Source organism: Loxodonta africana, chromosome 5, assembly GCF_030014295.1.
Source record: "Loxodonta africana isolate mLoxAfr1 chromosome 5, mLoxAfr1.hap2, whole genome shotgun sequence".
Taxonomy (NCBI): domain Eukaryota; kingdom Metazoa; phylum Chordata; class Mammalia; order Proboscidea; family Elephantidae; genus Loxodonta; species Loxodonta africana.
The window spans coordinates 63,651,590-63,678,773 of NC_087346.1; the positions used below are offsets into that span (position 1 = coordinate 63,651,590).

General features: G+C 37.2%; 1 protein-coding gene across 4 annotated transcripts in view; it reads left to right on the plus strand.

The window, feature by feature from the left end:
- FAM13A (family with sequence similarity 13 member A) overlaps nucleotides 1–27,184 on the plus strand; it is a 363,829-nt gene that overhangs the window by 41,405 nt on the left and 295,240 nt on the right. For 3 of the 4 annotated variants that reach the window (XM_064285550.1, XM_064285551.1, XM_064285552.1), the window contains exons 2-4: nucleotides 3,883–3,980; nucleotides 15,012–15,201; nucleotides 22,895–23,104. In XM_064285550.1, coding sequence (XP_064141620.1) covers nucleotides 3,883–3,980; nucleotides 15,012–15,201; nucleotides 22,895–23,104 — 498 coding nt within the window. The remainder of the gene's footprint in view (nucleotides 1–3,882; nucleotides 3,981–15,011; nucleotides 15,202–22,894; nucleotides 23,105–27,184) is intronic. The other variant, XM_064285553.1, reaches the window with a different exon arrangement.

The window sequence follows — 27,184 nt, forward strand, 5'->3', positions numbered from 1 at the left end:
GCTATGTAGGTCCCTTTTGGTTTCTTGCAGTAGTGTCTTGTAGTTTTCTTTGTATGGGTCTCTTAGGTCTCTGGTAAGATTTATTCCTAAGTATTTTATCAACTTGGGGGCTACTGTAAATGGTACGGACTTGATGATTTCCTCTTACCAATGTTCTTTTTGTTGGTGTAGAGGAATCCAACTGATTTTTGTATGTTTGTCTTGCATCCCGATACTCTGCTCAAGTCTTCTATTAGTTTCAGTAGTTTTTTTTGAGGATTCTTTAGAGTTTTCTGTATATAAGATCATGTCGTCTGCAAATAGACATACTTTTACTCCTTCGTTACCAATCTGGATACCCTTTATTTCTTTATCTGGCCTAATTGCTCTGGCTAGGACCTCCAGCACAATTTTGAATAAGAGTGATGATAAGGGGCATCCTTGTCTGGTTCCCGATCTCAAGGGGAATGCTTTCAGAATCTCTCCGTTTAGGATGATGTTGTCTGTTGGCTTTTTATAAATGCCCTTTATTATGTTGAGGAATTTTCCTTCTATTCCTATTTTGCTGAGAGCTTTTATCATGAATGGGTGTTGGAAATTGTTAAATGTCTTTTCTGCATCAATTGATAAAATCATGTAGCTCTTTTGTTTTATTTATATAGTGGAGTACATTAATTGTTTTTCTAATGTTGAACCATCCCTGCATACCTGGTGTGAATCCCACTTGGTCATGGTGAATTATTTTTTTGATATTTTGTTGAGTTCTAATGGCTAGAATTTTGTTGAGGATTTTTGCGTCTATGTTCATGAGGGATACAGGTCTATAATTTTCTTTTCTTGTGGTGTCTTTACCTGGTTTTGGTATCAGGAATATGGTGGCTTAATAGAATGAGTTTGGGAGTATTCCATCCCTTTCTATACTCTGAAATACCTTTAGTAGTTGTGTTGTTACCACTTCTCTGAAAGTCTGGTAAAACTCAACAATGAAGCTATCAAGGCCTGGGCTTTTTTCTGTTGGGGGTGTTTTGATTACCTTTTCAATCTCTTCTTTTGTTACGGGTCTATTTAGTTGTTCTACCTCTGATTTTGTTAGTTTAGGTAGGTAGTGTGTTTCTAGGAATTCATCCATTTCTTCTAGGTTTTCAAATTTGTTAGACTACAATTTTTTGTAGAAATGTCATGATTCCTTTAATTTCTGTTGGGTCTGTTGTAATATCATCACCCATCTCATTTCTTATTTGGGTTATTTGTTTCCTTTCCTGTTTTTCTTTTGTCAGTCTGGCCAATGGTTTATCGATTTTGTTAATTTTTTCAAAGAACCAGCTTTTGGTCTTATTAACTCAATTGTTTTCCTGTTCTCTGATTCATTTAATTCTGCTCTAATTTTTATTATTTGTTTTCTTCTGGCACGTGAGGATTTCTTTTGTTGCTCTCTTTCTACTTGTTCAAGTTGTAGGGACAGTTCTTTTATTTTGGCTCTTTATTCTTTTTGTATGTGTGCGTTTATTCATATAAATTGACCTCTGAGCACTGCTTTCGCTGTGTCCCAAGGGTTCTGATAAGGAAGCGTTTTCATTCTCATTGGATTCAATGAATTTCTTTATTTCCTCCCTAATGTCTTTTATAACCCAGTCTTTTTTGAGCAGAGTATTGTTCAGTTTCCAAGTATTTGAGTTCTTTTTCCTGGTTTTTCTGTTATTGATTTCTACTTTTACAGCCTCATGGTCAAAGAAGATGCTTTGTAATATTTCGATGTTTTGGATTCTGCAAAGGCTTGCTTTATAACCTAATATATGGTCTTTTCCAGAGAATGTTCTGTGTGCACTAGAAAAGAAAGTGTACTTTGCAGCTTTGGGTAGAGTGTTCTGTGTATGTCTATGAGGTCAAGTTGGTGATTGCGACGTTTAGATCTTCTGTGTCTTTATTGAGCTTCTTACTGGATGTTCTGTACTTCACTGAAAGTGGTGTGTTGAAGTCTCCTACTATTATTGTGGAGCTGTCTATCTCACTTTTCAGTGCTGTTAGAGTTTGTTTTATGTATCTTGCAGCCCTGTCATTGGATTCATAAATATTTAATATGGTTATATCTTCCTAGTTAATTGTCCCTTTAGTCAATATATAGTGTCCTTTTTTATTTGTGGTGGATTTAACTTTAAAGTCTATTTTGTCAGAAATTAATATTGCCACGCCTGTTCGTTTTTGGTTGTTGTTTGGTTGATATATTTTTTCTATCCTTTGAGTGTTAGTTTGTTTTTTTAAGGTGTGTCTCTTGGAGGCATTATATAGCTGGATTACGTTGTTGTATCCAGTCTACAACTCTGTCTCTTTATTGGTGCATTTAGTCCATTTACATTCAGTGCAATTATAGATATGTATGAGTTTAGTACTGTCATTTTGATGCCTTTTTGTGTGTGTTGTTGACAATTTCATTTTTCCACTTACTTTTTTGTGCTGAGAAGTTTTTCTTTGTAAATTGTGTGTTCCTCTTTTTCATTGTAGTTGAACTTGTTTTTTGCTGAGTTTGTTTATCTTGATTTTTATTTTGAAATATGGGGTCATTAGTCTTCTTTGAGGGTACCTTAATATTTACCCCTATTTTTCTAAGTATAAACCTAACTTTTATCTCCCTACATTGCCTTGATTTCCTTTCCGTATGGAAGATCTGTGCCTACTGTATTTAGTCCCTTTTTATTGATTATTGTCATCTTTTACATAATAACATCAGTGATTCCCTGTTTTGAGTATTTTTTTTTTAATCTTATTTTTGTGATTTCCCTATCTGAGTTGATATCAGGATGCTCTGTTCTGTGTCCTTGTGTTGTGTTGATATCTGATATTATTGATTTTCTAACCAGAGAATTCCCTTTAGTATTTCTTGTAGTTTTGGTTTGGTTTTTGCAAATTCTCTAAGCTTGTGTTTATCTGTAAATGACTTAATTTCACTTTCATATTTGAGGGAGAGTTTTGCTGGATATATGATTTTTGGCTGGCAGGTTTTCTCCTTCAGTCCTCTTGCCTGCATGGTTTCTGCCGAGTAGTCCAAATTTATTGATTCTCCTTTGTAGGTGACTTTTTGTTTTTCCCTGGCTGCTCTTAAAATTTTCTCTTTATCTTTGGTTTTGGCAAGTTTGATGATAACTTGTCTTGGCGATTTTCTTTTGGGATCTACCTTATATGGGGTTCGATGAGCATCTTGGATAGATATCCTTTCATCTTCCACAATGTCAGGGAAGTTTTCTACCAGCAAATCTTCAACAATTCTCTCTGTATCTTCTGTTAGACCTCCCTGTTATGGAATTCCAATTACACAGAAGTTATTCTTCTTGATAGAGTCCCAGATGATTCTTAGGGTTCCTTCGTTTTTTAAAAATTCTTTTATCTAATTTTTCTTCAAATATATTGGTGTCAAGTGCCTTATCCTCCATCTCCCAAATTCTGCATTCCCATTCCTCAATTCTGCTCCTTTGACTTCCCATTGAGTTGTCTAATTCTGTAATTTTATTGTTAATCTTTTGAATTTCTGAATGCTCCCTCTCTTTGGATCCTTCCAGCTTATTAAAATTTTCATTATGTTCTTCAATAATCTTTTTAATTTCTCCAACCATTTTATCTGTGTGTTCCCTGGCTTTTTCTGTACATTGCCTTATTTCATTCCTGATGTCATCTCTGATGTCTTGAAGAGTTCTGTATATTAATTTTTTGTATTTTAAATCTGGCAATTCCAGGAATACAGCTTCATCTGGGAGAGACCTCGATTCTCTGTTTTGGGGGGTTGTAGAAACAATCATGGTCTGCTTCTTTATGTGATTTGATATTGACTGCTGTCTCCAAGCCATCTGTAAGTTAGTGTAATAATTTATTTTCCATTTGCTCACTGTGTCCTTTCTTTTTGTTTTGTTTCAGTATACCCAGATACGCTACTAGAGTGCAGTAACTTGATCATTGGAGCCTTTGAAGTGCTAATGTCCTGTTACCGGGTGATTAGAGCTAACTGTTACCAGGTATAAGAGCCTGTGAGTCCATTCACTCTTCTTGAATAGGATCAGCTCAGGTGTCCTGGTAGTCAGTCACCTAGTGTGTGGTGTAGGCTCTCACCTGCTATCTTAGAGGAGTAGCGGTGATGGTTGTATGCACTAGCTTCTGGTAGCAGCAGAGGGTCATAGTCTGAGGAGGGCAGGGTGCTGAGAGCCATCCCCCAGGTGTTGGTGAGAAAGGAGCATCTCTGTTCTCTAGAACACTCTGGTGGGCGGGCTCTGCAGCTGTACCTTAGGCACCTGGTGCTTATACCTGTAAAGACCTGTAGGTACCACTGTCCACAGACCCCTTTCGCAGGTGGATGGGTGGCGTATGGAGCCTCAGCCCTCAAGTCCCTACCGTGGGTAGGTGAGGGCTCTGTTTAATAGGTAGAGTGGTATCAGACCTCCAAAACCTGCCTCTCCACTGCATAGCTGAAACAATTACAGTCAGACCTCTAACATATTTGCCTTTGCATTATAATAGCCACCTGGTTCCATGCAGAGGTGAAAGCCAAAATCTGTAGATTTCTTACGCCTGGACTGGAGCTGCTTCTGTTCTGATCTTCCAGTTTAGAGGAGCCGAGGAAAGTATTTCTCCCCTGTTTGTCAATTTGTTCATTCTCCCAGGCCAGGAGAATGGGTCAGAAAAAGCAGGGCACTTCTATCTCAGGCCCAGGCAGGGACTTCAAATGACGGCTGAGGCAGAGAGAGGAAGGGTCAGATAGATAGGAAAGAGTGCTTTCAGAAGGAGCTATTAGATCTGTGCAGTAAAATAGACAAAATCTCTTATCTTGTGTCGAGAGCGCTGTTTTATCTCAGATTCCAGAGGCATGTGTATCCAGTGTGCGCTGACTGGGTCCCCGCTGAGATTGCCCCAGGGGGTTAGGGCTACGTCCCGTGCTTGCCGTGTCTCAGGAAACTACCATCAGCCCCACCATATTCACACCAAAGAACAGCACCAAAAAATCATAGCTGAGGCACTGTGCAGGCTTGGCAATTCGTTGCTGCTTCTGTGCGGTCTCTCGCTCCCCTGTCATTCAGGTTGGTGTGTAGCCTGTGGGCACTGGCTGGGTCCCCGCCAAGATTGCCCCATGGGGTTAGGGCTAAGTCCCGTGGTTGCCATATCTCAGGAAACAACCATCAGCCCCACCGCATGCACACCAAAGAATGGCACCCAGGAATCGGAACTGAGGTGCTGCGCTGGCTCGGCAACTCGTTGCTGCTTCTGCGTGGTCTTTCGCTCCCCTCTCACTCAGGTCGATTCCTTAGTTCTGTGTTGATGGTCAGGGTTCATAGATTGTCATATATGTAATTGTTTCACTTGTTTTTTCGGGTCTTTGCTGCAAGAGGGTTCAGTGGAAGCTTCTGCCTAGTTAGCCATCTTTTTGTATGATTTCTCGACTGCTGCTTCCATGGGCATTGATTGTGGATCCAAGTAAAATGAAATCCTTGACAACTTCAATATTTTCTCCATTTATCATGATGTTGCTTATTGGTCCATTTGTGAGAATTTTTGTTTTCTTTATGTTGAAGCGTAATCCATACTGAAGGCTATAGTATTTGATTTTCATCAGTAAGTGCTTCAAGTCCTTTCCATTTTGAGCAAGCAAGGTTGTGTCATCTGCATATCACAGGTTGTTAATGAGTCCTTCACCAGTCTAGATGCCACATTCAGATAGTCCAGTTTCTCAGATTATTTACTCAACATACAGATTGAATAAGTATGGTGAAAGTATACAACCCTGGCACACACCTTTCCTGCTTTTGAACCATGCAGTATCCCCTCATTCTGTTCAAACAACTGCCTCTTGTTATATGTAAAGGTTCCTCATGAACATAATTAGGTGGTGTGGAATTCCCATTCTTCACAATGTTATTCTTAATTTGTTATGGTCCACGCAGTTGAATGCCTTTGCATAGTAAATAAAACACAGGTAAACATCTTTCTGGTATTCTCTGTTTTCAGGTAAGATCTATCTGACAACACCAATGATTTCCCTGGTTTCACATCCTCTTCTGAATCCAGCTTGTATTTCTGACAGTTTCCTGTCTATGTACTCTGAAATTGCTTTTGAGTTTCCTTCAGCAAAATTTTACTTGTGTATGATATTGTTTGATAATTTCCAGATTCTGTTGGATACGCATATATACACTTAATTATAGAAAATTTCTATTATTTAATTATGGAAAAACTCTGAAAGGGTATACAAGAACTCTTGGGGCTATGGCAGAGGGGATGGCATAGGGAGACTTTTCCATTTAAACTCTTCACTATTTGAGTTTTGACCAAGTGTATGTATTTTGTTATATTTAAATTAGTAAAAATAAGGACTACTCAAAGAACAAGGCCTATCTGGATGAAATAAACATTGGTTTACAAACATAAAGGCAATGAATATTAAATTTGCACATGTAGAGTACTTGTCTTATATAAACAGATTAAGTATAAACACTACTAAAATGTAAACAGATTAAATACCGTGATGTCTGGGGTTTTGTTTGTTTTTTTTTTTTGCTTGTTTTTAGAATAATTGGGGGCCATGGAAAAAGTTTAGATGAAACAAGATTGGCTGTGTATTGATAATTTTTGAAACTGAGTAATAGGTAAATTGGGTTTGTTAAACCATTCTGTTTTTATAAATGTTTGAAGTTTTTTAATATGAAAGTTTAAAATGAATTAATAATTTGAATAATTTTTGAATGTTGCTAAAACAGCAATGATACTAGATTGCAAGGACAAAATAGAAGGCTGAGCAGGCATCATGAATGATATCTTAAATTATTTGAAGTAATTTCAATATATAAAAGAAAATAAACTTTCCTTGCAGATTTCATAGAGCTGACCTAAAGCTGGATAGAATGTAATGAGGCAGTTTCAGACCAATAGAAAGAAATGTCTGAAGATTCAAATGTCTAAAAATCGATCTGGTTGTCTATGACCTAGTCAGCACCCCATCATCAAAAGTGTGAAAGAGAAGGCTGAATCATCATGGGAGGATTTATAGAGGCATCTGTCATGGAATTAGAGTTATATATATGGTGAGATGCCCTTGTAGTGTTCCAGAATTCTCTGAATCATTATGTACTTCCCAGAATTTGTTGTCATTTGCCAGTTGTACTTTTTCGTCTGTCAAACTGTTGGAAATTTAACACATGGCTCTATTTTCCGTTGTACTTGCTTCAGTTACCTGGAGGACTGGAAGATAAGCCAAGGCTGAAGGCAGAATTCCATAATCTTAATGATAAACATAGATCATTGAGAGAGAGTCGTATTTTAATTGGTAAATGGAGTCTTACTAGCTTTTATCAATTTTTCTTCAAATTCAATAATTTATTCCATTTCAAGTGCACATCATAGCAATTATTTTTATGGCATCTTCTTCAAGTTAATATTTTGACAAATCATAAAGTGAGAATAATAGAGATTTTTTAAATGAGGGAATTAGAATAGTTCTACAGAATTGTTTAATTTTTACTGTTTCAGTGTATGAAAAATGTATAAATGACTTAAAATTGCACTGTGGAACTCAGTACAGTTTTCTCTAGGAAAAATGTGGATAGCATCAGTGAAAAAAATACACTGGAAGAAAAACAGTTATACTCCTAAGGAACATTTTAGAATGAAATTGTCTTATAGTAAGCAGTTAATTTACTTTCATTCTTTTTTTTTTTCTTAATTTGTAACACTTTTCCTTTTTTAAATATTTTGTTGTGCTTTAGGTGAAAGTTTACAGAGCAAAAGTTTCCTATTCAACAGTTCGTACCCAGAATGTTCTAGGATAATTGGTCTCAGTCCCCTCAATGTGTCAGCACTGTCCTCACTTCTGCCCTGGGTTCCCTGTTACCTTTCATCCGGTTTTTCTGCCGCTTCCTGCCTTCTCGTCTTTCCTTTTGGGCAGATTTTGCCCTTTTGATCTCATGTAATTAACTATTCTAAGGAACTCCTTCCTCTTGGGTGTTACAGTTTATTTTATAGTGTAGGCCTGTCTATAGTTTGCCTGAAAGGTGGTCTCCAGGAATGCCTTCAGTTCCAGGTCAGAGAATGTCTTAGAGCTATAGTCTTGGGGGTTCCTCCAGTCTCTGACAGACCAGAAGTCCAAGTCCAGTCTTTTTTATGGATTTGATTTTTGTTGTACATTTTTATCTGCTCTGCCCAGGACTCTTTATTGTGATCCTGGTCAGAGGGATCAGTAGTGTTGGCTGGTTACCATCTAGTTCTTCTGTGTCTCGGAGTCATGTAGGCTATAGTTCATGTGGTCCGTTAGTCCTTTAGAGTAATTGTTCCCTTGTGTCTTTGGTTTTCTCCACTTTCCTTTGATCTGGACAGGATGAGACCAGTAGTTATATCACAGATGGCTGCTCACAAACTTTTAAGACCCCAGATGCTACTCACTAAAGTAGAATGCTTAATATTGTGTTTATGAACTATATTATGCCTATTGATGCAGATGCCCCCCAAGTCTATAGTCCTTAGCCTTCAAGCCAAGTAACTTGACCCTGCAAGGTGTTTGGTTGTATCTAGGAAGTAATGATTTTGTCCCTTGTGTGTTCTCTTCTCTATGTTAATATACATGCAGCATCTACAAATGTGTGTGTAGTAACATCTGTAACCAAACCTATATCTGCAAGTGGGTGTACTTCTTTGCACCCTCCTACCTCTTTTTAAGATACCTCTTTACCCGTGTAGGCGTGCGTAGATAATTTGTTAATACTATTGTTCTTTTTTTTTTTTATTGTTCTAGGGTAGTCTGTGTTATGGTAACTACTGTGATTGCCCTGCATTCTTGCGTTCCTCTCAGTGCCTTCCTTTGCCTTGATCCAGTTGTGTTGACTTCTCTTTTGCTGTGTAATGTCTTTCCCATCACCGATATTAACATATGTCTTCTTTTTAGTTGGGGATTTTCCCTCCCCCACCCCACGTCCTTGGTAACCATCAAAGAATATTTGTGTGTGTGTGTAACTCTTTTCTTGGTTTTTTATAGTAACAGTCTTATACAACATTTGTTGACTTATTTCATTCAGCATAATGTCCTCCAAGTTTATCCATGCTGTGAGATGTTTTGCGGATTTATCATTGTTCTTTATTGTCGTATGCTATTCTTTTGTGTGTATGTACCAGTTTGTTTATCCATTCATTCATTGATGGGTTGTTTCCAGCTTTTGGCTATTGTGAATGGTGCTGCAATGAACATGGAAGTCAGTATGTCTATTCATGTCATGGCTGTTATTTCCTTAGGGGTATATACCTAGGAGTGGGAATGCTGGATCATACGGTATTTCTATTTCTAGGTGTTTGAGGAAGCACTCACCATTTTACATAGTGATTGTACCATTTTACATTCCCACCAGCAGTGTATAAGAGTAGCAGTCTGCCCACAGCTTTGCCAGCATTTGTTGTTTTCTTTTTTTTTTTTTTTAAATTAATGCTATTATTGTTGGGGTGAGATGGTATCTCATTGTAGTTTTGATTTACATTGGTGGGTTTTTGGGATGGGTAATAATCAGAAGCTTTTCTTCATGTGTGTGTTTGCCACTTGAATGTCTTCTTTGGTGAAGTGTCAGTTCATATCCTTTGCCCAGTTTTTAGTTGGATTGTCTTTTTGTTGTTAAGGTATTGAAGTTTTCTATAAATTTTAGAGATTAGACCCTTGTTGGATATATGCTAGTTAAAAATGTTTTCCCAGTCTGTAGGTTCTCTTTTTACTGTTTTGGAGAAGTCTTTTGTTGTATATAAGTGTTTAATTTTTAGTTTATCTTCTGCTGTTTGTGCATTTTTAATTATGTTTGGTATGATATTTATGCTATGTATTAGGGCTCCTAGCATTGTCTCAGTTTTTCTTCCATAATCTTTATGGTTTTAGCATTAACATTTAGGTCTTTGATCTATGTTGAATTGTTTTTTGTATATGGGGTGAGGCATGGGCTTTTTTTCATTTTTCTGTAGACAGATACCAGTTTTGCCAGCACCATTTGTTAGAGAGACTTTCTCTTCACCATTATAGATGTTAGCCCTTTATCAAAGATCAGCTGTCCATCGGTGGATGGATTTACTTTGGGTTCTGAATTCTGTCCCATTGGTCGTTGTACCAGTACCAGACTGTTTCGGCTACTGTGGCTGTGTAGTAGGTTCTGAAGTCAGGAAATGTGAGGCCTCCCACTTTGTTGTTCTTCTTCAGTAATGCTTTACTTATTCAAGGCCTCCTTCCCTTCATATAAAGTTAGTGATTAGTTTTTCCATCTTGTTGAAGAATGCTGTTGGAATTTGAATTGGGATTGCATTATATCTGTATATTGCTTTGGGTACTATTAATATTTTCACAATGTTATCCAAGAGCATGACATGTTTTTCCATTTATGTAGTTCTCTTTTGGTTTCTTGTCAATAGTGTTCTCTAGTTTTCTTTGTATATGTCTTTTATATCCTTGGTTAGATTTATTCCTAAGTATTTTATCTTTTTAGAGACTGCTGTAAATAGTATTGTTTTCCTGATTTCCCTTTCAAATTTCTCTTGTTGATGTAGAAGAATCCACCTGATTTTTGTATGTTCATCTTGTATCCTGCCACTCTGCTGAAACCTTCTATTAGTTACAGTAGCTTTCTTGTGGACTCTTTGGAATTTTCTATGTATAGAGTCATATCATCTGTAAATAGGGGTAGTTTGACTTCTTCCATACCAGTCTGAATGTCCTTTATTTCCTTTTCTTGCCTTATTGATCTAGCTAAGAATTCCAGTGCAGTGTTGAGTAGAAGTGGTGATAAAGGGGTTTGTCTGGTTCCCGTTCTCAAGGGGAATGCTTTCAGTCTCTCTCCACTGAGGATAATGTTGACCATTGTTTTTGTATAAATGCCTTTAGTATGTTGAGAAATTTCCCCTCTATTTTGCTGAGAGTTTTTATCGGGAATGGGTGTTGGACTTTATCAGATGCCTTTCCTGCATTGATTTAGATGATCATGTGGCTCTTTTCCTTTGTTTTATGTATGTGATGGATTATGCTGGTTGGTTGATTTTCTAATGTTGAACCATCTTTGCATGCCTGGTATGAATCCTACTTGGTCATGATGTATTATTTTTTGATACGCTGTTGAATTCTGTTGGCTAGGATTTTGTTGAGAATTATTACCTCTGCATTCATGAGGGATATTGGTCTATAGTTTTCCTTTTTAGTGATGTCTTTGCCTGGCTTTGGTATCAGGGTTATGCTGACTTCATAGAATGAATCTGGGAATATTCCTTCTTTTTCTCTGTTCTGGAATGGTATGAGTAGAATTGATGTCAGCTTTTCTTTGTATGTTTAGTAGAATTCTCTAGTGAAGCTGTCTGGGCCGGGACTTTTTTTTTTGTTGGGAGGTGTTTTTTTTTAATGACTTCTTTAATTTATTCTTTTATTGTGGATCTATTTAAATTTTCTACCTCAGTTTGTATTGGTTTAGGCAGGTAGTGTGTTTCTAGAAATTCGTCCATTTCCTCTCTATTTTCACATTTGTTGGAGTACAATTTTTTGTAGTATTCTGTTATGATCCTTTTTATTTCAGTTGGTGTTGTTGTAAATGTCACCCGTCTCATTTCTTATTTGAATTATTTGCATCTTCTCCTGTTTTTCTTTTGTCAGTTTGCCAGCGGTTTCTCCATTCTATTGATTCTTTAAAAGAACTAGCTTTTAGTCTTGTTTATTCTTTCTATTGCTTTTCTGTTCTCTGTTCCATTTATTTCTGCTCTAATTTATATTTTTTCATATTTCTGGTGACTGTCGGCTTCTTTTGCTACTCTCTAATTGTTCGAGTTGTAGGGTTAATATTTTGATTTTTGCCCTTCTTTTTTGATGTGTGCATTTATTGCTATAAATTGGCCTCTGAGCACTGTTTGCTGTACCAATAAGCCACATCATGATAAATGGAGAAAATATTGAAGTTGTAAAGGATTTTGTTTTACTTCAATCCACAATCAACGCCTATGGAAGCAGCAGTCAAGAATCACATGATATACTGCATTGGCAAATCTGCTGTGAAAGACCTCTTTCAAGTATTAAAAAGCAAAGGTGTCACTTTGAGGACTAAGTTTATCTGACCCAAGCCATGGTGTTTTCAGTTGCTTCACATGCGTGTGAAAGCTGGACAGTGAATAAGGGAGACCGAAGAAGAAGTGACGCCTTTGAATTATGATGTTGGCAAAGAATATTGAATATACCATGGACTGCCAGAAGAATGAACAAGTCTGTCTTGGAAGCAGTACAGCCAGAATGCTCCTTGGTAGCAACGATGGCGAGATTTCATCTCACATACTTTGGACATGTTATCAGTAGGTACTGGGCCCTAGAAAAGGACACTGTGCTTGGTAAAGCAAGGGGTCAACGAAGAGAGAAAGACCCTCAATGAGATGGATTGACACAGTGGCTGCAACAGTGGACTCTAGCATAGCAACGATTGTGAGGATGGCGCAGGGCCGGGCAGTGTTTGTTCTGTTGTACATAGGGTCACTATGAGTTGGAACCAACTCGACGGCACCTAACAACAAGGGACTGTTGAGTATTTTTTTTATTACTTATCAGAAAGGATATTTTATACTTGCTCTGTGTTGTTGTATAGTCTTACAATAAAATACTAAAGTACTTCAGTCGTTTATATATCAAGTACTAGTTATATTTCCTTTTTACTGCCTGTTACCTGACCCTTTCACCTACTAGGTCAGATGAGCATAACCTTATAATATGTGTTTATGGTCACTGAAGGATTATTTGGGATGCCTCAGAAAGTATAACTGTTATGTTTCATTGTTGTCTTTTAAATAATATTTACCTTTTAAAAAGTGTTAGCCTAAATTAGACTACCAATTAAAAAGTATAATCAGATCTTCCTTTATTATTAGGAAAGTATAATTGCTGCTTCCTTGATTTTTAAACAATATTTACTTTTGTAAAATTGTTAGCCTGAATTAGATTACCAATTAAAAACAATAATCAGAGCTTCCTTTCTTACCATGATTATATGTAAATATGCTATGTAATATGGCTATATTTTGAGTAAACAGGTAGTTTAATTTGCAGACACTTCAAAATGTGTGATGTTAATTGCACATCTCTTAATCTGAAACCTTTCTGAGCCACAATGCCAAGACTGCTTATTTACTCTGTGTGTTAACAGGAGATACAACATACACCGTCTGTAATTATGACTCACGGGCAAAATAAAGAACGGGGTTATTAGCAGAAAGAATATTAATTCAAGGTTTTAAACTCAAATGTAGACATTTCAAATAAAACCTTGAGAATTTCTAGGAAAATAGGAATTTTGAGAACCATTTATAAAATTATTTTATCTTTGTCATTCAAAGATCATATATATATGTTTTAGGAGATTAGACATATATGGAGAAGAGTAATTAGGTCCTTAGACAGTTCACCAACCAAACATGCCTCGACCATGATGTCTTTCTTAATCAACAACTTTAAATGTGCAACAGGGGTTTAACATAGGAATGGTTAAGTAGCTCTCCATTATTTTTAGACGATATCAGAACGATTTCCAGGAGAATGATGATGACTATATAATAATCACAGCTTAGTGAGTGTACCAGGCACTGTTCTCATTCTTTATGAGTTTGTTTCATCCTTGTACTTTCCTATGAGGTAGAACCTTTTAGTATTTCCATTTTACATATGAGTAAACTAAGGCACATTTTACATATGAGGAAAGTGACTTGCCCAAGGTTACACAGCTAATAAGAATTAGAATGAGAGTCATTCCAGGCGGTCTGATTCCATAATCCATGCTCTAAACCACTATACTGTATTACCTCTTTAAAAAGATAAAAATTAACTAAAATTTGTATAATTGAACCTCATATTGTCAGCTGTTTTTAATACTGCAGTTGAAACTGTTTTCAGAGTTTCATTATTGTAATTTTTTTGTCTGCTTGCCCACCAGATATACCTGGTTGGCTAAAATGTCCTATATATTCAGTTGAAGGAAATTGATATGTTTTTATACCCAAAGAAAAAAGTGCTTAGCTGTTAGAAATTTCTTACTCCAAAAAAGTGGAGGTAATTATTCATATTCTTGGGATACAATAATAGCCAAATGATCTTGCACTTAGGAACACTTTTGTAAATATCAGTTGCTACCTTCACACTTCAAAACAAATGTTTTCCCCAGTCCTGTTGCCTCTGTCCTCAAATAAAATTGTCTGAACTTTGCCAAATTTCTTTTCAGTGTTTGAACATAAACACATACAACATTTATATAGGACACATGCTTTTAAAGAATCATTTAGTTATATTAAACCATATTAAAATTTATCTTTTATAAAATTTTCCTCAGGTACAAGTTTCTAATACAATGATGGAACAAGCTTGTATGGATACTTTGTCGTGGTGGTAACTTAAATTAATGGAATGTAAATTGCAGTTTTAACAATATATACAGTTTTGTTGAAAAATTGTATATTGTGATTACCTGAAATGTTGTTGTTTCAGAGAAACAGCATTTTGAACCTCAGTGGATTTAATATGCCAAATAATTAGAGTTATTTATAGATTTAATCAAATCAGAAATAAAATATTGACTACATTTTTATTTCTGACACTTAAGATTAAAGCTACCCTAAAAATGACATCTAGATAATTTTTCATCTTTTGGAACTTGTTGCTTCAGGATCTTCCTGAGGCGTTAATGGTTTCTTTTCCTGTTAACCAGGTACTTGTGGGTCACACCCCTTGGTTACTGTAGTAATATATCTTAGATACTGCAGTGTATTGCTCCATCACTTAGCTACAGTTAAGTTGTGGCTTTAGGTTTCTCATTATTTTTCAATCCTTTTAACCATTATATCAGTGTGCACTATTTTATAACACTGAGCAACATGTTATTAGAGATTTTGACTTGAGTCAAAGCAAAAAATAAGTGGGGATCATTACTATACATCTGCAAACACTTAAATTTAATTGAAGTGTTTTTGTTGTAACCATGCAACCTCCTGTGGTAAATATGACTGACTGCTCTTTCTTCTTACGCACTTTTAAGCAAAGTAAAGCAGCAGTTCGGCTGAAAGAAGACATGAAAAAGATAGTGGCAGTGCCACTAAACGAGCAGAGGGATCCTACCTATACAAAGTTATTTGGAGTCAGTCTCCAAGAACTTCATCAGCAGGGGCTCACCGAGAATGGCATTCCAGCTATAGTGTGGAACATAGTGGAGTATTTGACACAGCATGGTAAGTTATGTTTTAATTCTGTGTGTTTTTTCAGTTTTTCACATGCAGAGAAAATGTTTTTGTGTTAATTGCTTCATACGATATGACTAGACTATTCCCTAAAACATCTTAATTAAAATATCAAGTTACTGAGCAATGTATTTTCCCTTAAAAAAAAAAAAAAAAAAAGGCTATTAAAAGCATTAATTCTTTGTACCATTATTTTAACAGTGCTAGTTGGCCCTGTGTTAGCCCTGGTGGCAGAGTGGTTAAGAGATACGTCTGCTAACCAAAAGGTTGGCAGTTCAAGTCCACCAGACGCTCCTTGGAAACCCTATGGGGCAGCTCTACTCTGCCCTATAGGGTTGCTATGAGTTGGAATTAACTCAACGGCAGTGGGTTTAATTTGATTAACCATAAAACAGCACATTAGTTATTGAGGTTTCTAGTTTGGAATGATTCATGGTTTTAGGTGCTAAAATACAAATATTTTTCTAATATTAATAGTGAGTTCTCTTGATTAACTGAATTCCAGTTGATAGTCAATAATTTTTAACTTAACGGAACATTTTTGGGGGTTTCTTTCAGCTGAGGTCAATCATGAACTTACTGGATGCTTTGATCATGTTCATAAGCTCAATAAGGTTACCACTGGGAGGGGCATTTACTTTTGGAGTGATAAAAATCAGCATGCAAAATAATAGGAGAGTAATATTGTACACTTTATAATAAAAAGATAAATTATATCTACTCTACATTGGAATCGACTCAACAGCAACAGGTTTGGCTATCTGTATGACAGCTATGTAGTCTACTAAGTCATTGAGTGTGAGAGAGGTACCCTTCCTTTCTTTTTTTCTTTTTCTTCTTGCTCTGATTTGTAGAATGAATTGGTTACCAGTCTGTTATGTAATGGGCCTTGATCTCTGTATTCAATGGTGATTTTTATTTTATTTAAAAGTTTTTAAACAATCTACATACAGCTTTTTCTTCCGTTGGCCATTGGTAACTTCGAAGAGCAAGATGTTAAGGCATAGTTGTACAGAGGTAATTCTGCAGAGGAACAGAGTGATATGATCTAGGTATGCAGCTTTTTGATCATTTTATTTGAAATAGGACTTAAACCTGGATAATTTGGGAGAATGATTACCTGTCCCCAAATCTGTACTTTTCAAAGTAGGGCAGTATGATGGGAGAACTCCAAACTATATTTAAAAAAAAAAAATCAAACAACTTCAAAAGATCTGGGAGGGAAATATTCTGAGGGAAAAGTTCGAAATTTTCATCATTCATGTGCTAAAACAAACATGGATTCATTGCAGAGTAGAAATTAAAAATTGTGGGGATTTTCCAAAGAAAGGACTTGAGACTTCAAAGAAACTCTGTACTTGGCTCACTTTCCTTCAGGCCCCATATCTTTCCACGATTACAAATCCATTCCCTTTGACAGTAAGAATCCTTCATTGGAAATGTGTGAGAAGCATTGTCCATGTGTTCCTGTATAGAGACTGTATGGAAAGACTATACTGAAAATAGTCTAGACCTCAGAAGTTTAGGTATTTTTCATTAATTAAAAAAAGGGGGTCTGTATGTTTCTAGTTACCAAGGATATAGATGACAAAATCATATTTTGTTTTGAAAACTGAAGAGCCAGGTTTATATTCTTTATAGAAGTTATCTCCTTATTTTTGGAGGAAGGTAATCTGCAGAAGGGCCAGATTTCTAGAGAACGACTCTGGATTTGTTCAAATGCTTTAAACAATTAAACACAATGCTGTACACAGTAAGGCAGGAAGATGGGACCTTGGCCTATAAGGTCTTGACCAGATGTTATTAAGTTATATCTTTCATCGAACTTATTTACGCACTCAATATTGAGTAAAACTGCATCCTACTGACTTAGTTGAAAATGGATCTCTAGGTATTTCACTTAATGTGTTAAATAGGGCTGTTCATTATTATTCATTTAGATGCCAAAATGTGACCATTTAAATAGTATTTTGGTCTTAGGGTGGTCAGTTTTCTGACCTTTTCCCCAACAATGATTGGCTGATAGACTCTTGAGATTATTTCTATCATGCAAAATCATTTCATATTTTAAATTTTATTTTTTTAATTATATATATTTTGAATAGTTAATACACTCATGTGATTCAAAGTACTGGAGGGTATACAGTAAAAAATCTTGCCCTCCAAATCTTGTCTCGTGACCATTCATTTCCCTTCCCCAGAAAGAATGTAAACTATACTTGTTCTTGGGTATATCCTTACAAACATGCTTGGTGCATATATATATGTACTTTTTCACAAATACAAATATAGCACACCATGCACACTGTTCTGAATCTTGCTTTTTTAAAAAATCACTTAACAGTATTATTTCGAAGATTGTTTCGCATCATATAAAGAGCTTTACTCATTTTTCATTCTCCCCAGCCCTGCACTCTGTTTCCATATATGTGTGTATATATTATTTCATCTAAGTCATTTAATTTAACTAGAGGTAGACATTTTGATCATACTTTACTTTTTTTTTTTAATGCAAATTCAGGTATTTAACAACTTGACATGAGGGAAAACTATCATTATAAAAACAATTTTAGGAGAGAAAGGTTTTGAATCACTACCTATATCAAGGCCTTTAATAAACTTCACTTTTTCCTTAAAACACACACACACAGAGTTGTTTTTCATTTCAGAGGAAAATATTATTATAAGTGAGGAGTCATATCATCTTTATACTATTTTAAAATATCTAAAAAAAGCAAGATTTTTTGCTGACAGTGTTAATGGACTCTTTCCCTTTATCGTAAAAATACTAAGGTACGGTTGCTTATGGGGTTTTAAATAGTGTAGGATTCCTCAGTCACCACTAGGTGTCAGAGGATGCTTACAGGTAGTTATACTACTTTCTGGGGCAAAATGAAATTCTGATTTCTGGCATATTTCATTTCAAATGATGTATTCATACTATTTTGAAATAAATATTTCAGTTGTACAAAAAAGTAACTGTCGATATGTAGGCATTATTTAACTTATATAATTGTTCTTTCATTGTAAACCATGATTTTATGATAATTAACTCATGAATTTCTGAAATGTATGAGTAACTCCACTCCATGAAGCTTTCTCAGTATTTCCTTCCTTTGAGTTTTCCCATGGTAATCATAAATCCTTAGAAATTTAAAATAGCCAGAGGCCTTGTGTTATTGTTAGGTGCCGTCGAGTCGGTTCCAACTCATAGCGACCCTGTGCACAACAGAACGAAACACTGCCCGGTCCCATGCCAACCTTACAATCGTGGTTATGCTTGAGCCCATTGTTGCAACCACTGTGTCAATCCACCTCGTTGAGGGTCTTCCTCTTTTCCGCTGACACTGTACTTTGCCAAGTATGATGTCCTTCTCCGGAGACTGATCCCTCCTGACAACATGTCCAAAGTATGTAAGACTCAGTCTTGCCATCCTTGCCTCTAAGGAGCATTCTGGTTGTACTTCTTCTAAGACAGATTTATTCGTTCTTCTGGCAGTCCACGGTATATTCAGTATTCTTCGCCAGCACCACAATCCAAAGGCATCAGTTCTTCTTCAGTCTTCCTTATTCTTTGTCCAGCTTTCACATGCATATGATGCGACTGAAAATACCATGGCTTGGGTCAGGCACACCTTAGTGTTCAAGGTGACATCATTGCTCTTCGACACTTTGAAGAGGTCCTTTGCAGCAGATTTACCCAATGCAACGCGTCTTTTGATTTCTTGACTGCTGCTTCCATGGCTGTTGGTTGTGGATCCAAGTAAAATGAACCACAGAGGCCTTAGAGATTATATAGTTTGAGGAGCAAGCCTCATAGAGATATTGGAGGTATTATAAGCTCTTAAGGGTTTTTTCAAACTGTATGGATTTTTTTTCCTAGAGTGTGTTAAGTACATGTCCAGGGTTATACACCCCCTGATTGAAAATCACTAAGTATAATGAGAGCTGTTTTGAGTGGAGATGTTCCTGAGATAGGAGAGTTACTCAAATAAATGGAACAGAGGCAGAAAAAAATGAATGAGAAGCATAAGCATCCATAACTTCTGTTTACATCTTATCTTTCCACTGATGTGGCCCAGTGTGATCAGGAGCCTGGAAGACCACAGCTAGTTCTTGGAACTGGGTTATTTTGGAATGGTGGGAACTATATTTATTGAAGGAAGTTTCAAAAAAAAAAAAAAAAACCTTGTTGGAAGAGAAAGCTTGAGGTCAAAGCTAGAAAAAGACTATGTGAAATCAGATCCAAAAGGAATTTGCTGGGCCAAAAACAGGAGGCAATTTTAGGCTCAGGAGCTGGGTAAATATAGGAGGACACAAAAATTTGAAATTTTCAGGATTTGGACCTTAACAGGGATGGTATTCTCTTTTATTAGGTGCTAGTTGCTTAATGGCAGGATAGATATTATGAAGGTAAAGATGAACCTTGTACTGTAGAGAAACAATTTGAAATGATTAGCTGAAGTCTCCCAATAAACCAAAACCAAACCCATTGCCATTGAGTCAGTGCCAACTCATAGCAACCCTATAGGACAGAGTAGAACTGCCCCCATAGAATTTCTAAGGAGCAGCTGGTAGATTCAAACTGCTGACTTTAATACCTGTTACTCTGCAGGCGCTTAAAGGAATGGTTATCTATTGCTTCTTAACAAACTGTTGTTGTTGTTAGCTGCCGATGAGTCAGCCCCGGACTCATGGGGACCCCATGCACGAAAGAATGAAATGCTGCCTAGGCCTGCACCATCCATGTGATAGGTTGCACATTGGACTGTTGATGAGTTTTCATTGGCTGTTGTTCATAAGTAAATACCCAGACCTTTTTTTCCTAGTCCATCTTAGTCTGGAAACTCTGCTGAAACCTGTTTAGCACCATAGCAACATGCAAGCATCCACTGACAAACAGGTGGTGGTTGTGCATGAGGCTCATTGGCCAGAATTGAACCCGGGTCTCCTGCATAAAAAAAAAAAAAAAAATTTTTTTTTTTTATTTTTTTATTTTCTCCTGCGTGGAAGGTGAGAATTCTATCTTTGAGCCTCCAGTAACACAGCCTAACAAATTACCCCAAAACATAGTAGACTAAAACAATGGTATTTATTATTATCTCACAGTTTCTGGAATCAGGGCATAGCTTAGTTCTGTCTTCTTGTCTTAGGGTCTCTTTTCCAAGACTACAATCGTGGTGTAAGCCAAGGCTACAGTCATCTCAGGACTTGACTGGAGAAGGATCCATTTCTAAGCTCACTCACATGGTCATTCGTAGGTTTCAGTTCCTTGTGGGCTGTTGAACTGAGGCCCTCAGTTACTCACTGGCTGTTGGCCAGAGACTGCCCTCAGTTTCTTGCCACGTGGACTGTTCCATAGGATAGCTCACAAAATAAGTAGCTGCTGTTTTATCAGAGCAAGAAAACAAGAAGAGCCAGAGAGAGAGAGAGAGTGTAAGCAAGGCAGACATCACAGTCTTTAATAACCTGATCTCAGAAGTAACATCGCATCACTTTAGCTGTATTCTGTTGGTTAGAAGCAAGTCACTAGGTCCAGCCCATGCTCAGGGGGAGGGATTCATACAAGGGCATGAATACCAGGAGGTGGAAATCATTGGGGCCGTTATAGAAGCTGCCAGCAACACATCATGATTAGTATCTCTTCTGATTGGATGGCGCCCTACCATACCAAAAACCCATTGCTGTCCAGGCAATTTTGACTCGTAGCAACCCTATAGGACAGAATAGAACCACCCCCACAGTGTTTCCAAGGAGTGCTTGGTGAATTCAAACTGCCGACCTTTTGGTTAGCAGTCAAGCTCTTAACCATTAGGCCACCAGGGCTCCATATCATCCCTGGTTTCACAAATAATTTTTGTCAGAATTGGAAACTAAAATCCATGTCAACTTTTTATATTATTAATGTTCTTTACACCAAATAATATGCATATGTGTGAGAACCCCAACATCTTATCAGACTACAAACTCCACAAGGGTAATAATAATGCTGAGCTTTTTTCTCACGATTTTTTTTTTAGTACCTAACATAGTGCCAGGCACTGATTAAATATTTGTTGAATTAAAGGATTCATAAAATGTTCTATTCAAATTACAAATGAGAAGAGAATTAACTTTCTTTTTCTTTAAAAAGAACAATACATTTAGCAGGTAAGAAAAAGAAGCAAAAGCAGATCTAAATCTAATAAGCTTCAATGCTTATGTCATTGCTAAAATTCACCATTAGGCTTTCAAAAAATGAGCAACGAGTTGAATTTTTGGCTCACTCTTTCTTAGAAAGATTGTTCACCGTCAGTGAACAAGTGTTCACTTGATACCTTCAGCAGTCCTCCACTGTCTGCCATACTTGCTTATGTGGGTGTGCTGTCTCCTTAAACCCAGCACATGGAGCTGGAAATCATTACCTTCTACCCTGTGCCAGCTAGCCCTCCTGACTTCATCATACCTCAAACACTGTTTTTTGCTGGGTTCCCAGTTTTCAAACCTTAAAATTACCTTTCACCTCTTCCTTTCCCTTACTTCTCTTTTATATACTGTTGCCAAATCATGTTTATGTTCTTTTTCATTTCCTTTTCCACCATAATCTTAGTTTTACTGCCTTACAATAAAGTGTAGCTTCCCTAAAGAAAGCTCTCTGCCCTTTCCATTCTCTGCTTCTTAGCTAAAGCTTCCTGAAATCCGATTATATTGTGTTTTTCTCCCACTTAATGCTCCAGTGATAAAGTCTTCATTCTTCAACTTAACATTCATGGCCCTATCCGGTTTCTTCCATTTTATTACCGTATCATTCTTTGACCTAAATAACTCCCATGTTTTTAACTGCCTTGCTTTCTTTATGCTATCCTATCTCTACCTATCAATTTATATTTTTGTTCTTCTTTGTTAGTGGTAGAGCAAGGTTTTATGGGTCTGGAAGCTTAATCCTTTTAGGACCTTCTTTAAAAAAAAAAAAGAGAATACATAATTAAGAACACAGAATTAGAGACAGAGCCTTGGAAAGGGCCCAAGCAAATAAGGGTCCCTGAAGCTTAAGCTTCATTAGCTTCACAGTAAATCAGCGTCAGCCCTTCCGTCTTGCCTGTGCTTTAGCCAAAGATTAAGGTTTACCTTCACCATGAATTGTTAACCTCAGCCTATACTGGATTCCCCGTAAATTAAGGTAAGAGTCTTATCTTATACTGCTTTATATTCTCAAAGAGTTTTGCCCATTGAATTTAGTGACTACTGAAGAAACATTGCCTATTTCTTAATTAAATTATTACAAAGATAATTGCATATAGTTCAGAAGTTTCTTATGTACATACCATTTTTCAAATAATTGCACACGAAATGCAAAGCTGCTAATTGGAACCCAGGGTAAGTTTCTGTTATATGCCATATGATATTATATGAATGAAATTTCTTTGCATGGTATTATATTATTATATATTTGTACATGTTATAAGCTTATTTGTAGAGTCAGATTTTATGACAGTCATATCTAAATGCTTTTTAGTTGATATGTAGTAGATATGGACATTTATTATTCTAGGAAATATTTTTATAAAATGTGAAAATCTTCCAATGCTTGCTAATTATAGTAGTCAGAGAATCCAGCGTTGGAATTTATTTATTCTTGTTGTTCTTTAGATTTTGTATCTATTTGTGAGGACCTCTATTCTGTATGTGTATGTTGCTGTTCCAGGACTTACCCAGGAAGGCCTTTTTAGGGTGAATGGTAATTTGAAGGTGGTGGAACAGCTTCGGCTGAAGTACGAGAGTGGAGTGCACGTGGAGCTCGGGAAAGATGGCGATGTTTGCTCTGCAGCCAGTCTGTTGAAGCTTTTCCTGAGGGAGCTGCCAGAGAGAGTGATTACCTCAGCCTTACATCCCCGATTCCTTCAGCTGTTTCAGGGTTAGTAGAGTAATTCCTTTTAGAAGTTAGAGAAGTTTTATTTTTCAGTAAAAACTAAGTTTTGCTCTTAAATATTTATGGTTTTTCTACAACCACATCTTGCTATTTTATTCCATGCCTTCATCTTTAGTCGTAAAGCCATACTAAACTGACTGTGAAATATATTATTCAATGAAATTTCTAAGATCATTAGCATATGAACACTTCAGTAACATAGTCCTGAAAAGACCTGAGGCCGTGGGGCCAAAGAAATCCTTTTCTGACTAGTGACTGCCATAGAAAGAATGAGAATAAGGTATTAAATTCCGTATAGAAAAATATTAGTTAAATTGTATTTGGTCAGTGACTTTTGAGACAGAAAACTCATTGGTATGCTTTCTTTTTCCTATAAGTAAGATGGAGTCCTAAAATAATTATGTTCATTTTATAAGATAAAAATAAGTTTTTGATTATAGGATAAGATGATTTTAAATGGAAAAATTTCCATTTTAAAATGTAATAACTATAGGAATGATTGTTATTAAATTTTCCCTCCTAAATACAGTAAGAAAAATGTTTTATTCTTGAAAGCCATTTCTTATTGTTGCCAAGTTACAGTGAAAAGGGGAGAAATGTATTGATAAGAGTGTTCATTGCCAGATCAGGAAGGATATTATTTAAAGCCATATTCCTTTAAAGCAATTTTAAAACATGTAGTATACTAAAGCATGCAGTATACTAAAGAATGGAGTAAGCGAGAAGTCCAGATAGGATGAATAAGAAGGCTCCAGAAGTATTTTTACCCTCTTAAAGACCATTTTCAAATACTAGATTAAGGTGACTGGTGAGGTTGTATTGGGAGACCACTCTAACCACCCGGCCAAGCCATCCATCCATTAGGGAGGGAGATTCATGTGTAGCTTCCTAAGGCCTAATGCCAGCAATGCCTCCTCACCCTGGCCTCTTATCATCTTCCACAGTCCCTGGATCACTGTGGGAACTTACTGACAGTCCTCTTGGAAGATGACCTACCTCTTGCTCCCTTCTTCAGAGTTCTCATGTGGTCCTCAGGAAACTCATGCACATTTTTGCCAAGTTCTGAAAGTGGTGGCCAGAACCAGGGGAGAGCCTGGCCTTTTGATCCCGCTACCCAAGGCACCACCAACCAGCATTTTCTGCATCAGACTTTTGCAGATGTGAATCAAGACCCAGTCCATATGTCCCCTGGGCTCCAGAGGACACATTGCAAACTTTCTAATGATTTTCTGATGCTCCTCTCACTTGACTTGGGGAAAGGTGAGGGAAGTATTCGGTCTCTCTAACAACTCTTCCTTTAAAGGAGTCCTCACTCTCTAATCCTTAACTTAAAGTTTCAAGTTTCCACTTCACAGTCTTTTGAGGTAGATGATGGTCTGAGACTGGCCAGATGTGTTTTTGGGGTCTTTACCTGAGGAAGTCCTACATGGATGACATGGCACCTCTCCTTAGAATGGGTGGGCCCATCACAACAGTTGTTTTCACCTTTGAGGCCCCACCCTAAAAGTGACACACCAGCAAAAATTCCATAAGCCTTACCCATTTTTTGCTTTTTTTTTTTTTTTACTGTTTTGTTTGTGATCTTATTTAGCCACTCAAATCATTTTTTTTAAGGCATGATATAATAATATAGAAAAAAACTATTGAATAATATGTTGTACTCTGTTGGGAGTCCCTGGGTATGCAAACAGTTAATGTGCTTGGCTGCTAACATTATGAAATGGAATTAAAAATGAAGGGTTGGAAATTCGAGTCCACCCAGAAGTGCCTCCGAAGCAGGCCTTCGAATGATTCTTCCCAGTTCAGTCATAGCTGAGGAAGTGAAACCAGAACAGACCCAAACTTTTAAAAATTTTTAAAATTTGGGTGAACCAGAATGATAACCGGAATGGCAAAAATTATGGGTTGAGGCCCTGCTAGAAACCTAATCTCCCTCTTAGAAAACAAAGGCAGCATAAGCATACCATAGCAACCAAATCTCTTGCCTGTCAGATTTTGAACAGCTGGAAACAGCGGCACCCTACTCAAATATTGCGGCTGACCATGCCGCTTTCAATGTGTAATGCTCACCACAGTCCTGCCAATAATCCAGTCTCATGCATCAGGCTCCTGAAAGGGCTCACAGTGCTTTTTTCGGGGCTTTGACCCATAATTTTTCCCCTTCTGGTTATTGTTCCAGATTACCCACATTGTAATAATTCAGGTCTGTTCTGGAAACACTGGTGGCATAGTGGTTAAGTGCTACAACTACTAACCGAAAGGTTGGGAGTTCGACTCCACCAGGCACTGCTTGAAAACTCTGTGAGGCAGTTCTGCTCTGTCCTATAGGGTCACTGTGAGTCGGAATCCACTCGATGGCAACGGGCTTTTTTTTTATTTAGGTCTGTTCTGGTTTTGCTTCATTGGCCACGACACGAGTTCAAACTGATTTGAAGCCCTGATCTGAAGAAAGGCCTGGCAATCTACTGCCAGAAAATCAGCCATTATAAACTCTGTCGTGAAACAGTGGTCACCTGGAAAGCAGTTTGGCTTTTGGTCTTGGTTCCTGAGAGCTGGACCACACCTGAGGCTAATGAGTGGGGGCTGACCAGACCAAGAGGGACCATCTAGGGGCTTGATGTTGCTGTGCCACAGGAGGTGTGATATAATTTACCATGACCATGTGGGGAGGCCAATAAGAGCCCTGAACCTTAAGGCCAAGAGGAGCTTCCTAGTTGGTGATCATGCAAAGGAAAAGGTTGGCATGTCCTTCTTTGGGGCATGGAAGCTCCGTGCTGGGACCCCTTCCAGACCTTATCCTATGCATCTCTTCCTTAGTATCCTTTTTGGTTGTGATAAATTTGTAGTTGTAAGTACAGTATATTGTCCATGAGACTCTGTGACTCGTCCAGCGTATTATCAAAATGATGTGTTTTATCTTGGAAATTTTTAATGACTAGCTAGGAAGGAGGAAGGAATGCATTTTTTTTAAATGCTGTACCATGGGAAAAAATGGTACTAGGGTGTGTTTTTCCATTATCTGTATAGATGATTTTTTTTTAAGAATTTTTCCTTTTAACGATGATAATAATGCATTTGCTACTTAGTGACTACCTACTGTTTAGTATAATACCTAAAAAAAAAAAACTAGCAGATGTTTTATGTATATACTTTCTTTTAATCCCAGCATCAGCTCTAATGAGATCTAGTCAGTAAAACCTACATTTCAAAGAAAAGAATTAGTATGTGGCTTAGGGTATGGGCTCTGGGTCTGTTCTGGCTGGTTTCAAATCTCATTTTGCCATTTGCAAGCTGCATTAGCTTGGGTAAGTTAACTTTCTTGTGCCTTAGTATATTAGTTATCTATTGCTGTATAAAAATTATTTCAAAATTTAGTGTCTTAAAACAACAATGAACATTTATTATCTCTCACAGGTTCTGTGGGTCAGGAATTAGGAGATGGTTTAATTGAGTGGTTCTGGTTCAGGGCCTTTCAGGAAGCTGCATTCAAGGCGTTGGCCAGAGTTGTAGTTATCTGAAGGCTTGACTGGGGCTGGAAAATATGCTTTCAAAGTGGCTCACTCACAAGGCTGGCGAGTGGTGCTGGCTCTTGGCAAGGGGCTTCAGGTCCTTGGCATATGGGCCTCTCTAGACGGCTGGCTGCTTGAATGCTCTTACAGTAGCTGGCTTCTCCCAGAGCAAGCAATCCAAGAGAGAAATTCTGATCTAGCCCTAAAAGTCAGACAGCATCACTTCTACCAGAATCTGTTCATTGGGGTAAGTCGTTAATCTGGCGCACATTCATGGGAAGGGGAATTGGGCTGCATCTTTTGAAGGAAAATGTCAAGCATTGCAGATGCTTTAAAACTAAAACCACCTCACTTATGACAACAACAGCAACAAAGGAGCAGCTTCTTAGCCTGCTTATGTGCAACCAAACAGCTCATGGGATTTGGTTTCTTGGTTTGGTGGTTTAGGGTCATGGATTCATGGGACATCCCAATTAATTGGCATAATATCATTTTTAGTGTTTTTCTTCTACGTCTTTGTTGCATAGTACCGGGGTTCTTAAAAGCTTGCAAACAG